The sequence below is a fragment of the Lytechinus variegatus genome, chromosome 1 (assembly GCF_018143015.1).
Source record: "Lytechinus variegatus isolate NC3 chromosome 1, Lvar_3.0, whole genome shotgun sequence".
Classification (NCBI taxonomy): Eukaryota; Metazoa; Echinodermata; class Echinoidea; order Temnopleuroida; family Toxopneustidae; genus Lytechinus; species Lytechinus variegatus.
The window spans coordinates 10,649,356-10,663,160 of NC_054740.1; the positions used below are offsets into that span (position 1 = coordinate 10,649,356).

Here is a 13,805-nt window from a genome sequence, read left to right on the forward strand (position 1 = left end):
AAAAACTACAAGGAATACGTCAAATAAACATGCTCCAGAAAAAATTCTTAATCACAACAACAGTTTTGTAAAGAAAAGTTTTTGATTATTTAACACCTCAAGAACATCTAACTCACCGCTTCATAAAGCTCAGCTCGCTTGAAGAAAGCTTCATGGTCCTGTGGATCCAGTTTGACAGTCTGTGTGAAGTTCATGATTGCCATGGTAAGGTCACCCATTGCTGTGAAAATCTCAGCCCTGGAATGAAATATGTGACAAATGAACATATTATTGGAAATCAGGGAGCAGAGTTGTTTCATAATGCTGTTCATAATTTATGCACCTTAAGGCACAACTAGTGACCTATTCTTTTTTATATCAATCTATCACATGACCACATCTTGATATGTAGGCTCCTACATTATCCTTGTTGATCTTAAGGATTGTGATGAAATCTTCCAGAGCTTTGTTGATCTTCGGTTTTTTTTTCTATATCAATCTATCAAACAGCCCTACCCTGATCTGTAGGCTCCTATATGTCCTTGCTAATCTTGAGGATAGTTTTGAGGTCTTCTAAGGCCTTGATGGAATCTACTCTATCTAATGATCCTACCTTGATCTGAAGGTACCTATATGTATGTTGTGCTGGCTGTTCCTGCATGCTCCTTGTTGATCTTGGGGATCATAACAAAGTCTTCAAAAGCGTTGACGGCTCCTACTTACTCTTAGTTTTGTTTTTTATATCAATCTATCAAATGACCATACCTTGATTTGTAAAACGCCCCTACATGGTCCTTGCCGATCTTGTGGATCGCATTGAAGTCTTCAAGAGCTTGACGAGTCATATTTGCTCCTATTATTCTTTTTGATATCAACTTATTCAATGACCCTACCTTGATCTATAGGCTCCTACGTGGTCCTTGTTGATCTTGAGGATCGTGTTGAGGTCTTCTAAGGCCTTGGTTGGCTTTTCCTTGAGAAGATACAGGAGATGGCGATTCCAGTAGGCATCCAAGAGAAGAGGTTCCAAGGCAATGGCCCGGTTGAAGTCGTCCCAGGATTGCTTGAGTTTACCAAGCTGTAAAGAAATTGAATAAATTTTTTAAGATTTTGATGAATGTACAATGTAGTCTAAGTTTATTATTACCCTGAAATGACTACATGCACATGTATGTACATTGATCTAGCTACCTACAATTGCTTGGCACTACCAAGCTACAAAGATGAAAAGCAATGGAAGAGAATTGGTAGAAATTTGATGTAACTAAGGTCTTTACTTTACTGCCCAAACTACTGACATTGATTTTGTTACCTGAATTGATGCCAACTGATCAGCAAGACTTGGTAACCCTTGTGTCCATGTTTCATGAAATAGGACTTTATACTTAGAATTTAAAACTTTTCCAAAACTTATGCTCCATTGATTTGCAAACATCATACGGTACTCAAAGAGTGATCGTACATACCTTGATCATCGATATAACCTCCTTGATGGTGGAGTGTGATGTACGGATTTGGGATAATTGTGGGATCTACAACTTTGTATTTTGTTCAGTGAGGAGTTATACGAGTATTTCAACACTGTAAGTTCGTAGCCCTTAAACACATCACAGGGTTATCATACTATGCATGGAGAGAGAAAGAGATAGATAGATAGGAGAGGGACAGAAAGAAAGAGGAGAAAGAGAGAGAGAAAGAGCTAAAGAAAAGAATAAGAAGAAACGAAAGAGGGATATAAACTAAATGAAGAAATTTACAAAGACATATTCTGACTGGATGATTTCTTGATACATGTACATACCTTACGGTAAATGATTCCTCGTCGAGTGAGGTCGAATGGTGATGGCTTAGGGTCACTTTCTAACTTTTCTGTCATGTAAAGTGCTTCTGTGTATAGCTCCTGTTGGGTGGAATAAATGATAAAAGTATAAATGCTTTCAAGAAAGGCTTTAAAATCGGTCACAGACTCATATTTACTGGATGAAATATCTATTTAAACTTCCCCAGCAAACAATTAGCATTCTAAGAATGACACAATGGATACAGCATGAAGATAAGCGAAATAGAAAAATTTCATGATAATGAATAATGCAATATATTCATGAAGCATTTTTAACAAAAAATTCAAAGTGCAGTGAACTAATATTAACAGAAAAATTATTAATTTTCATTACTATATATGACATTACACTTGAATCAGAGAAAAAAAACAAGAGGAAATCCTTTAAAAATGTATAACCCAACAAATCTGAATATGGTGAGATAGATATGTGGTGATTGATGCAAATGATTAGTTAATGGACATTACATAATGATAAATGTAATCAATTGTAAAAGATGGCCTTACAATCAATCACTTGGTGAAGAGGTAAATTGACTTAATCAAACACAGTTGATTTCTACAAGGATTGAAAACTGGGATCAAAGCAATCAATCATACAAATTCAACTTATTATAAAAAACTTCTATAAAACTTAAGTTGCTTGGAAATTGATCGTACAGTTGATTTGTTCCACTAAAAAAGTAATCAATGATACAAATTAACCTTACGTTCAATCATTTTGCCTTGTGTTACATAGAATCAATCACAGTAGATTTGTACAATCGATTGCACATAGCGAAAAATGCAATCAAACATAAAAGTCAACTTTATGATAGATCACTGTGCTCTGTGTACCATGGAATTGATCACATACTTTGTATTGGCTTTATACAAATGATTGCATGCAGTGGTAAATGCAATTAATCATAACAGTCAGCTTTATGATCAACAACATAGCTTTGTGTAACATGGTTGCCTTATACAATGGATTGCATGTAGTAATACATGGAAATGCAATTGATAAGAAAAATAGCCTTGCACTCAATTGCTTAGCTTTTTATTCCAATGATCATGCAACTGACTGCATAGTGATAAATGCATGTGGCCTTACAATCAATCAATTTTAAAGCCTTGTGTTATGTGGTCTGGGTGTTCAAAAATAAACATTGTTTTACCTCCATGAGCTGCCCTTCTTCTTCAGTCTCTGCAGTTATGTTCAGGTTTTCAAGATGCACAGACATGGCTGTACTCAACGCAGACATCCCACTGTACATAGAATACAAAATTATATCAATAATAGACCAGTTCGGAGTTACCTCATGGGCAGATTTGTACAATTGACCTTTCATTTCTTCCATTAGGATAGACAAATTTCAAAGCAAGACATTATGCAAGGATGCCTGACATAGCAGGATGCACAAATGGCATAGACCAGGTGACTAGAGTAGCACACCAATAAACACTTGGTGTTTATTGGTATTTGTTGCATTTCTACTTTGAATGCATTCGCATGTTACAACTTGGCCAACTGTTAAATACCACTTGTTACTGAACGCATTGTTACTTTCCAGTGGAAACATGGTGGAAACACATTTAAAATATATGAATAATCAAGACATCAGAGTTGGTGCTTATCTCATTAAATATTAACCACCATTTTATTAAGAGTTCAAATAACCTTCTTCTGATCATGGGCAGAATGGAACTCCAAACTTGCTTTATATAACAATAATATGGGACATTAATATGTAACACTTTATACAATGTTCCTAGGCACTACATGCATAATTCCGGCTTTAGCCCGATACTACCCTGATCATGCACTTCGAACAATCAAGGAATTTCTTCCTACCAGTTACCGATTTACTATGAAGAATATTTGACAGGCCTGGAAAATTTGACATGTACAAACAAAATTGAGAAAACCAATTATATTCAATAAATGAAGAAAAGATCATAAATTCTTTACTCTTACAATCCCTCTGTCCATGACATGATCATGATACATAATGCACACAAAAGATAAAAATATAGAAGAAAATGAAAATGAAAAGAAAAATACAGAATACAGTGTAGACCTAACCAAAACATGAATAATGATCACAATGATCTAAGAAGTTCTAAATGTAGACTTGGCTAAAAAACTTCAATATTAATTGACAAGTTTCACACAGTGGCTTACCCTTTTGCAAGTGTTGCCGCACTGGTGACGGACTGTTGAGCGCCCTCTATCTGACTCCCCGCCTCACTGCCTTCTTCACTCGGTGGGTAGACCTCATCGAACCATTCATCCCATAGGTCTCGTACCCACTCACGAACATTGATTGGTTTCCTGTCATTATTAAGAAAATGAAGTTATTGTGAAAGAGGCACCAGTCTACTGACTGCAATTTATTCAGTCATTGCTAGTGACTATTTACTTTAACACTCCCCTATACAGAACTTGAAATCAACTTTAAAATCTATGGATGTTTCTTCCCCCTAAAAATGAGGCATTCCTTTATCACGTTGGTAAAAAAGAACCCATAATACCAGGAATCTTGTTTGCATACATTACTTGTTGCTATGTCCTGCAAACCTCTAAGCATTTTCATTGTAAAAACAAGTTTTGTTTGAAAAGTATGCATAAAATTTGAATATGTTAATAGTAAACTTGTCTATTGTCAGGCAAGCCTCTCAAAAGCTTTCTGGTGGTCAAGAGCAGCTTTTGATATCAGAAATCAAAACAAACTTGTGAAAAGGTCTACTAGCATTTTGATAAATCCTTATTCACAACAGCTGAAAGACATATTTTGTATCCAGACAATCCTTTCAATAGCTCTTTATCCTCCTCATAGTTTCAGCTTATTCTTGCCAGAGCCAGGGTTGGAGGGGGAAGGTGCCCAATGCCCCCAAGATCTCTGCTGTGAATCACATAATGGCAATGGAAATTTGCAGAAGACAAAAAGGATATTTCTTCAGTGGATATTTAGCAAATTTTCACAAAATTTGTATTTTATTATTTTGTTGTTGTTTTAACCCACTAGCCCAAGGCCCAGGATAACTTGGAAGGGATGTATGGAAGTGTATCATACTAAAATTACATGATGGTCAAAGTTAAATTGAAATGAATTTGACATTGACAATTATGGCTGCCCATATAGTTTGAACCTTTACTTTGAGTTTCACCTCGCTGTGCGAATACAACCAATAAATTCAACAGTGAGAGGGGGACATGAATGCAGAGAGAACTGACCATACAAACTTTGACCTCAGGAACTCTTCAAAGTCCATGACATCTGGTACACTTTTCCTGCGTGGACGGCGAACTCTCCTAGAAGAAGGTGGATTATGAAAAAAGGTATATTTACATGTATCTAGTGGACTCCACATTTTATATATCATGCCAATTCTTCTGTACTTGTACTAGCTACCTACCTTTAGGACTCATCTCAAGAAAAATGAAAATCATATTGGTAGTCTCATTTGAATATTCCACTTTCCCTCCCTTACATACCAGGGAAGAGAGAGAGAGAGAGAGGAAAGGTATAGAGATAAATAAATATAGAAAAAGTAGTGGACCAGTTTTACCAACATAACCGACACCAAACCAACTGATTATGCTCTTTCATTTGAAACAATGTAATAGCTTGGGTTGGTCTGGGCCCCGTCTTACGAAGAATTACGACTGATCCAATCAATCATAACTCTATGGAAATCCATCAATGTCATAATTTTTTCTACAGGTAATTTGCACAATGTCCTTAGTAAACAAAGAGAAGCACATTGAATTTTCAAGAAAACATTGAATGCATGATTATACATCATAGTAAGAAAATATTTTAGAACAAACATGAATAGATGTTGACGTAGCTGGCTGTCCATAGTTGTGAATGATCAGATCAATCGCAACTCTTTGTAAGACAGGGCCCAGGAGTCAGTTTTACTGGTGTCACTGTGGCATAAAACTTAAGAGAAAAAAAGAGAGAGAACAAATGATCCTGTCTCATATAAAAGGAGACAGAAAGAAAGAAAGAAAAGAGAGAGCCTAAAAGAGAGAAAAGGAGAAACAACACAAGAGGGATTCAATAAGACTAGAAAGAGTAAGGAAAGATAAGATGAAATGGGCAAAATGACAATGGAATGAGACTTACAAATATACCTTGGGAGCGTTTCACGAAATAACTTGTCAGACGATTTATCCGACAATTACCACAGTAACAGTGCTCCTAAGCAAATCAAATTCAAGGAAAGTTGTCAGATCTAAAAATTTTTCTAACAAAAAATTTTGATGAAATGCTCCCCTGATAAATCAAAGACGTTCTGTCCTAAATAAAGTAAGGTAGAAAGAGAAATAGAAAAAAACATGGGAATTACAGAGCTTTGGGAAGAAGGGACAGGAAAGATTAGATGAAAGGGGTAAAGTGACAATTCAATGTAATTTACTAAATACCTGATAAATCAAAGAAAGTATTCTGTCTCACACAAAGTGAGGTAGAAAGAGAGCAAACATGAAACTATAAAGCCTGGAAATGAAAGGTGAAGAAAAGATTGGATGAAAGTGGTAAAATGGCAGTTAAATGTATATGTCACTTAATAATTTACCTGAGAAATAAAAATGTATACTCACTTTGAAACTCTGACAAGTGGATCAACTGGCATTGTTATCTTTGGCAAACTCAAGGACCTGCAAAAAATGTATGAAAGTAAGACCCACATTACTTTACTATATTTTAAGCTGCTCTTACAAAGTAACATAAACTTGATTTCATAATTCTTAATAACACATATTTTTCAAGTATGAATGAATTTGAAATCAGAACAGCAAATATATTTTCAACTAGTATGTTACAGGATATATAAAAACTTTGAATAATGAGCTCTTTACAATTCATTTTTTTTTTTCTATGTGTAATTGGTTAAATAATGGTCACTGCATGTTATTTATTTATTTTCTCTGTTATGTGTTTTTATTGTAAACTCAAATTGTTAGTCTTCGGACTTAAAAAAAAAACTGAATTGAATTTGAATTCGAATAAATGCTGATGATATCCTATTGTATTTAGTATTGATAACTTTGTACATGCATTAAACAACACTGAACATGCTACAGTATCAAACATTACAAAGAGAAGTATTTCACACTTTTTTTTACAAAATACATCATAGGCCCTGGGTAAACAGGAAAACAAAAGCCCTCAGTAATATTGTAAATACATTATAGACTACATGTACATGTACCAGATAGTGCTTAATTTTAGTAGAATGAAACCCAGGGGAAATATCTATTTCAATGAAAAAAATTTTTGAAGAAAAAAAATCAAAATTAAAAACATAGAAATTCATGAAAGTTTGAAAATCATGATGGACTTTCTCCAATGAATGTACATGTATAATTAGCAGTTGCTCCAAAATGGAAAGTTCAGATGTGGAACTCTCAATATTTTTTATACAAATTTGATGTAATGTTTCCCCATTATTTCTCAAGATCGCATGTCCTTTTATGGACTTAACATGTACGTTGTGTCAGATACACTTTCCCAAAACATATCTTAAGCTAAGGAGACAAGCTGCACCCTCAGAGATAACACTGGGAAAAATAACAAGTTTTGTGTACAAAAAAATACAATAAGAGCCGTACTTCTAAACCTGTCTCTTTAGCGCAACATTGCCAATTTGAGGATCACCATAAAAAGTACCTACTTCCCAATACAATAATAATAATATATACCACATTGTGTAAACCCTTTTGGGCTCATATCAATTTGGTCTAAGTGCTGTTTGGTCTTCACCCAACCTGGTCCAATAAACACTTAGGCCTGTATTCTGAAGTCAGGTTTAACTTAGACTATGGTCTAACTCTGTGCTAAAATTATGGGAAGCCACAAGTGTCAAAATTTTCATTAAGTTGTTCTTTCTTATGTTCACTGTGCTCTTTCCATATTCATCGATGGTGAAGACAATCATCTACTTATACTTCCTAGACAATTATGATTTGAGAGCCAAATGAGCTGAAATATGATATCTTTACTGTAAGTGATTTATGTAACAATTGGCTGTCCATACTTAAACCACAACTTTAAACCTGAGTTTAAGTTAAACCTGACTTCAGAACATGGGCCTTAGTCTAATTCTGTGCAGTTAGTTATGTCCAGTAAGTCTAATTTGAACTTTGTCTACTTATCAGTTTTACTTTGTCAAATGAAAACTTGGTTCATAAGTAGTTCATTTAACCATGTCGCCCAACTGGAAATTAGACAAAATGGAAAATGCGCTCAATGGCAAGACTACATGTAAATGGGTAGTAAAAGAAGTGGTTGTTGACGGAGAAGGAATAGGGATTAGACAAAAGGGAAAGTAGACCAAGTGGGTTTAGACCAAATGGTAATTTAACTACCTTGAAATGACATTAGGTTCTTGTCTCAGGAAATCATCTATCTGTTTCAAGCGTCTCTGAAGCAGAAAAGATATAGAAGGACAAATAATCATAAAAGGGACAAAGATATCACATGTTCCAACAAAATATATATTTCAATACATGTCTTCAATGTGATGAATATTTGGGATGGAAGTGCACAAGAATTGAAAATACTCATACCCATCTTTAAACACCAGATTTTCATTCAAACATTAAATAGTTAATTGAAAGTAAGTGTTAAATGAATATAACGTAAACATAGATTAAGAACAGAAAGAAACCTGTATTTTTTTTAAGGATCATTTAGGAGAGAAAAGAAAGTTAACTATGAAAGTTCAAAAGCACTTTCTCCTCTCATCTGTTTCTCATTTGATATTGAAAGAATTTCACAGTATATATCTTGAACTTTAGAAGAGTGAAATACTTACAGGGTCCCAATGCTTTTTCTTCTTTTTCCTGTACAGAAGAAAAATAGAAGTCATTAAGTATCAAAGGTAACATGTCCATAAAGATCATAGTACATGACAGAACGCATCTACAGAAATCATACCCGATACTAAAAGCTTACTAACACATTAGAATCGTATTGCATACCAGTTGTGCAAATATATTTCTAAACAATTGATGTGATTAAACTGAAGTAAAAAGCCTAAAAACACAACTTGGTGTTTTGTAGAAAAATATGAAATGTGCTGATTGGTGTATACATCCATATTATCTTTCAATAATTTATACCACTTTTTTGGGTAATAATTGCCTATGTATTTGTATGATGCATGCTTGTATATAATGTATATACATATCCTGAATATTGCAATAGGTTCTGTTACACTTGCTCCGGCGGCAATTGCTCCGCTTTAAATTACCCTAAACCTAAAATAAAACCCTATTGCATCCCTAACTCTACATCTTAGATGAAATTAAGCCTGGAACAACAAGTCAGTTCGGAGTTCCATTCTGCACTCGATCAGAAGAAGGCCATTTGTCCTAAAGTGACATGGCAGTTTAATATTCAATGAGATGACCACCAACTTTGATGTCTTGATTATTCATATATTCTTTTGAATTGGGTTTTTCATTAGATCCACAAAAAACAACCATGCGTCCGTTAGCGACTGGTATTTCACAGTTGGCTAAGTACATTGATATAACAACATGCTAATGCATTCATAGCAGAAATGCAACAAATACCTTCTTAGTGTTCATTGGGGGCTATTTTAGTCAACTGGTCTATGCAATTTCTCTATGTAAGGCATGCTCACATAATTAATATCTTGCTTTGAAATCTGCCTATCATAATGAAAGAAATGAAAGGTCATTGACCAAAATTGCCCATGAGGTATGCTGAACTGGTCTATTGTCAAAGGAGCAAATGTCGTGTCACCATTGCAAAGTGATTGTGATTCAGCAGATATTTCCAACATTTATAAATAAACCATTCAATAAATATTAAATAGAATGTGAACGTCACTCACCCCTTGCGAGTGGGGTAGATGACATATTTCATGCCGGCATCTCTAGCTAACTGTGCAAGAGACGGTCCCTCACCTGATGGAGATAATAGACAAAAGAAAAAAACACAGAAATAATTACAGAGTTACTGTGAAAGTTAAAGGGGAGAGAGTTTATTAAAGGCATATGATCATTACATGTCTGAGAAGATACAATTTATCTGAACTAATCCTTGGCACACTAATGTTGCATTTTACACAATCAACCATTAAACAACAATCAAAACAATTAGTTTTGTCCTTTACCTTTATCCTGGAGAATCTAGTAAATGGCTAAAGTTTTTGGGTAATATCTGTGCAATATGGTAAAATATGGAAATCTGGATTCAAATAAAATGTCTTTATCATCACCCATAATTTTTTTTTCAGCATTCAAAGAGATATAAAAAAAGGTATGAACAGAAATTTAAGACAGAGTGTCCCCAAATAAAATTAGCAATAATATAAAAGTTTGTAAAACAAGACTAGAGGAGTAAGCGAGAGATATAGAGAGAATGGGGAGGGGAGAAGCAACAAAGGAAGAAAGATAAAGAGAGGATGAGTGGAGGAAGAGAATGACAGACAGAAAAAGAGAAAATAAAGAGGAAGGAGTAATAAGAGAAAGAGAGAGAAAGAGCGAGTCTTGATGAATACTGAATATTGAGAGTTCTTTCAACTGTTTAACACTGAATTAATCATTATCAAGAGACTTACTGAGTTTCTTTTCTTCTTCCTTCGGCTGTGTTGATGTTAGATCAGGTCCAGTAAACATCTCAAGCTGTAAGATTAGAAATAAAACAATACTTCATGACCTAAATGTATCATTCACTCCATAAATAACAAATAAACACACGCATGACTCCAGTGTTGCCTAATGTTATTCAATATTGCTGATTGAAACAATGGTAGGTTTAGTTTTAATGTTGTATACAGATTCAAAAGCACAATGACATTTTACTTTTGAAATGGTTTCAACACCAGTCAACTTGCATAAACACATTCAAGAAGATCAATGCTTTCACTTCAGTGACCTTGAATTACATTAAAAGTTACACTTTAACTTACTTATGTATCATGTATGACCAACAGGCAACACAGGGACAAAATTATTATCTATTTTTTTCAGAGGCTAATTTTCATAACATATGTGTAATAAGTCAATCTGCAACATTGGATAAATTACAGTGAAATGGGTATTCTCCAGGGCTCTTTTGAGCACTTTGGGGGCGAAATTGCCAGAGCCCCTGTGTAATTATTTCTCTGAACAGGCCATACAAATGATAAAAAAAGATGGCAGGCTAATAAGACCAAATGGTTCTACCGCAAACTTCTGGTAGCTGAATGGAATTGACGACATAAAAAAAGACACACAAGCATGGTTCAAATAAGGGAACATTTGATACAATAATTCCAAGAGAAGTATTTAAAAACCCTGGGTTGGTATTCTGAACATTGTCTTTTCTCCATATTTTATCTTTTCTCAGAGATATGACAAAATCGGTATTCTGGTGGATGTCATTACATTTGTCACAAAAATGTCATAAATTTTGTCTCTTCTCTTTAGCGTGCACCAAAAATATGCGGCTTTAAATGCGCGTAATCCTTTTATACGAACAAAAGATATGACAAAAGTTATGACAGGGGGGTAGCAGTCACAAATTTTGTCATATCTTTTAGTACCAAATATCCCGACACCTTGCCGACTAAATGTCAAGCAAATAATGATATTATTTATATTAGATTGTGTTATTAGTTTCACTCATCATCCATGACAATGTTCAAAATTATTTTTTAATACTACAATTAGTTAGGCCCTACATATTAATTCCTCTTTTTCTCTGTTTTCCTTCTTTTTCTACTTCTCAAAAATCCTTCAAAGCTCCGTCTCTCTTTGTGATTAAGCGCATCAATATACGCTTAGTCACAGTAGTTGTGCGATGCCAGCAACTGTATTGGGGATACGCCCTACCTGCCACGGGGCCTTCCTATTGGCTAAAAGGGCTCCCACTGGGAAATAACGATTATTTTGATTGGTTTGCTTCTGAAAAGATGGGCAGGAACTTTAAGAGTAATGACAGGGAAAAGACAATGTTCAGAATACCGATTTGTGACAATCATAGCGGTGTCACATCTCGGAGAGAAATTACAAAATTTATGACAAAAGTTACGACAGTGTTCCAGAATACCATCCAGCTCCCCTGACAGGCCATCTAGCATTCAAGGAATTCCTCTCTTCCTGGTATCCATTTACCACTCCTGGGTGGAGAGTATGACCAACAGGCCCAGGGACAATTTTTTTTTTTCAGAGGCTATTTATACTTTGAACCCGGGACCTTTTGGTTCAAAGTCCGAAGACTTATCCACTGAGCCATAAAACCTCTGTACCAAGTGGTAACCTCGCTAAATGTTGCAATTTTGCACATTTGTACAATTAAATCAACAAGCATAAAAATTATATTTCATCCTTTAATTTCATACTGGAAAAACTTTAATTTCATACTAGAGAAGCTAATAAATGCCTACAGTTCTTCAGTGACACTATGCAGTGATAACCTGCATTAACAGTGCAATATGGAAAACTTACTTCAAAGAAAATATAAAGACACTGTCAAAATTATTCCCCCAGGGCTCTGTCTTACAAAGAAATATGATTGATCGAATCAACCTCAACTCTATGGAAATCCATCATTGTCATAATTTTTCCTAACTGAAATTTGCACAACCTACATTGTAAATAAAAAGAAGCACACTGATTTGGTGAGAAAGCATTGAACGTATGAATATACAGCATATTTGGAAAATATTTTGAACACACATGCATTTGTGATGCTGACATTGCTGGCTTTCCAGAGTTGTGGTTGATTGGATCCAAAGCAACTCTTTATAAGACGGGGCCCAGAATTAAAAGAGCGGGCAAAGAGTTGACCAAATTCTTTACCTCTTCTTTGGTCACTTCCTCCTCCATGATCTCATTCTCTTCGTCGAACTCCTTGGCATCTCTCAGGTCAGCCAGATACTGCTTCTGTTTCTTCACATCCTCCATCACGGAATGGAAGTCAGATGGTACCAAGAATGGGAAGTCATCACCCTCAAGATCAGGAGCAGAGTTGGTCCTCCTGAAAGAGGTGGAAGATTTAATTTTAGGGCTAATTCAATCACATGACGCTCTTAAAATTGGCAGTGTAATTGTACCCGAAGTGAAACACAGTTCCTGGTGCAAGAAAGTCAGTTGTTAACAAGAATGGAAAGTCATTGCCCTTAAGGTCTGGGGTAGAATTGGTACTCATGTACGAGAAATAATTTCCACAAAAACAATTATATTTTATTTTCATAGTTAAATTCATTCATCATCTAAAATACCATTCAAGCACTGTTGCAAGTACATTTGTCTGGCCAGTGACCAATTAGAATTATTGTATCAAATTTGCAAGTATTCACAAATCTTTGTGTAAGAATGCCCTGTTACTTTCTGGTCTATCATTCAAGTACCTGAGTTTATGCTGAGGTGGCGGGAGGATGTCTGAGAGCTTAGAACCTGCTCTGCTGCTCTGGACCGAAAACTTGGCTTCACTGGCAGCCGAGGGTACCCGAACACTGACCAAGATTTCCTGCCTCACTGCACGGGGTAACCCATCACTGTCTGGGGTGGCCATGCCTGGTAGACCTTCAGCGGGCAGCGGTATCCCACCTGCTGAGGAAGGGCGCAGGAAGTGCGGTGGCTTCCCATTCAGTTTCCTGGTGTACTTGGCCCTGCCGAGCTCTGTCAGGTCTTCACTAGATTTGAAGTTGCGTCCCAGAATCCTAGAAATTTTAAGAAATCACCAAACCCGTAAATTAGGCAGGCAATACAAATACATGTATACATCTGATGCATGAGCATGAGTTCATTATACGTTCTATCCAATCTCAAGATGAGATGCTGTTCAAACTTCAGTGTACTGTATGGAGCCGTTAGACCGAGTCCAATTACAGAGGGGCCTTTAACATCCCCTTAACATTTCCCAAAATGGTAGGAACCAAAGAGGAGCTCAACTCATAACATTAGACAATGCAGAGATTCAAGCAGAGTCCATCGTTGTGATTGGCCAATTATTGTAATTTCATGCCCCAGTAAATA

At 35.6% G+C, this 13,805-nt stretch overlaps 1 protein-coding gene across 2 annotated transcripts in view; it reads right to left on the reverse strand.

The window, feature by feature from the left end:
• The window catches only part of LOC121427611, a 64,622-nt gene that overhangs the window by 17,085 nt on the left and 33,732 nt on the right, over positions 1–13,805 (reverse strand). For both annotated transcript variants that reach the window (XM_041624211.1, XM_041624135.1), the window contains exons 17-29: positions 13,178–13,489; positions 12,627–12,804; positions 10,403–10,466; positions 9,674–9,746; positions 8,627–8,654; positions 8,178–8,233; positions 6,411–6,467; positions 5,037–5,114; positions 3,984–4,133; positions 2,977–3,067; positions 1,781–1,879; positions 873–1,057; positions 117–237 (exon numbers count right to left, since the gene is read on the reverse strand). In XM_041624211.1, coding sequence (XP_041480145.1) covers positions 117–237; positions 873–1,057; positions 1,781–1,879; positions 2,977–3,067; positions 3,984–4,133; positions 5,037–5,114; positions 6,411–6,467; positions 8,178–8,233; positions 8,627–8,654; positions 9,674–9,746; positions 10,403–10,466; positions 12,627–12,804; positions 13,178–13,489 — 1,492 coding nt within the window. The remainder of the gene's footprint in view (positions 1–116; positions 238–872; positions 1,058–1,780; positions 1,880–2,976; positions 3,068–3,983; positions 4,134–5,036; positions 5,115–6,410; positions 6,468–8,177; positions 8,234–8,626; positions 8,655–9,673; positions 9,747–10,402; positions 10,467–12,626; positions 12,805–13,177; positions 13,490–13,805) is intronic.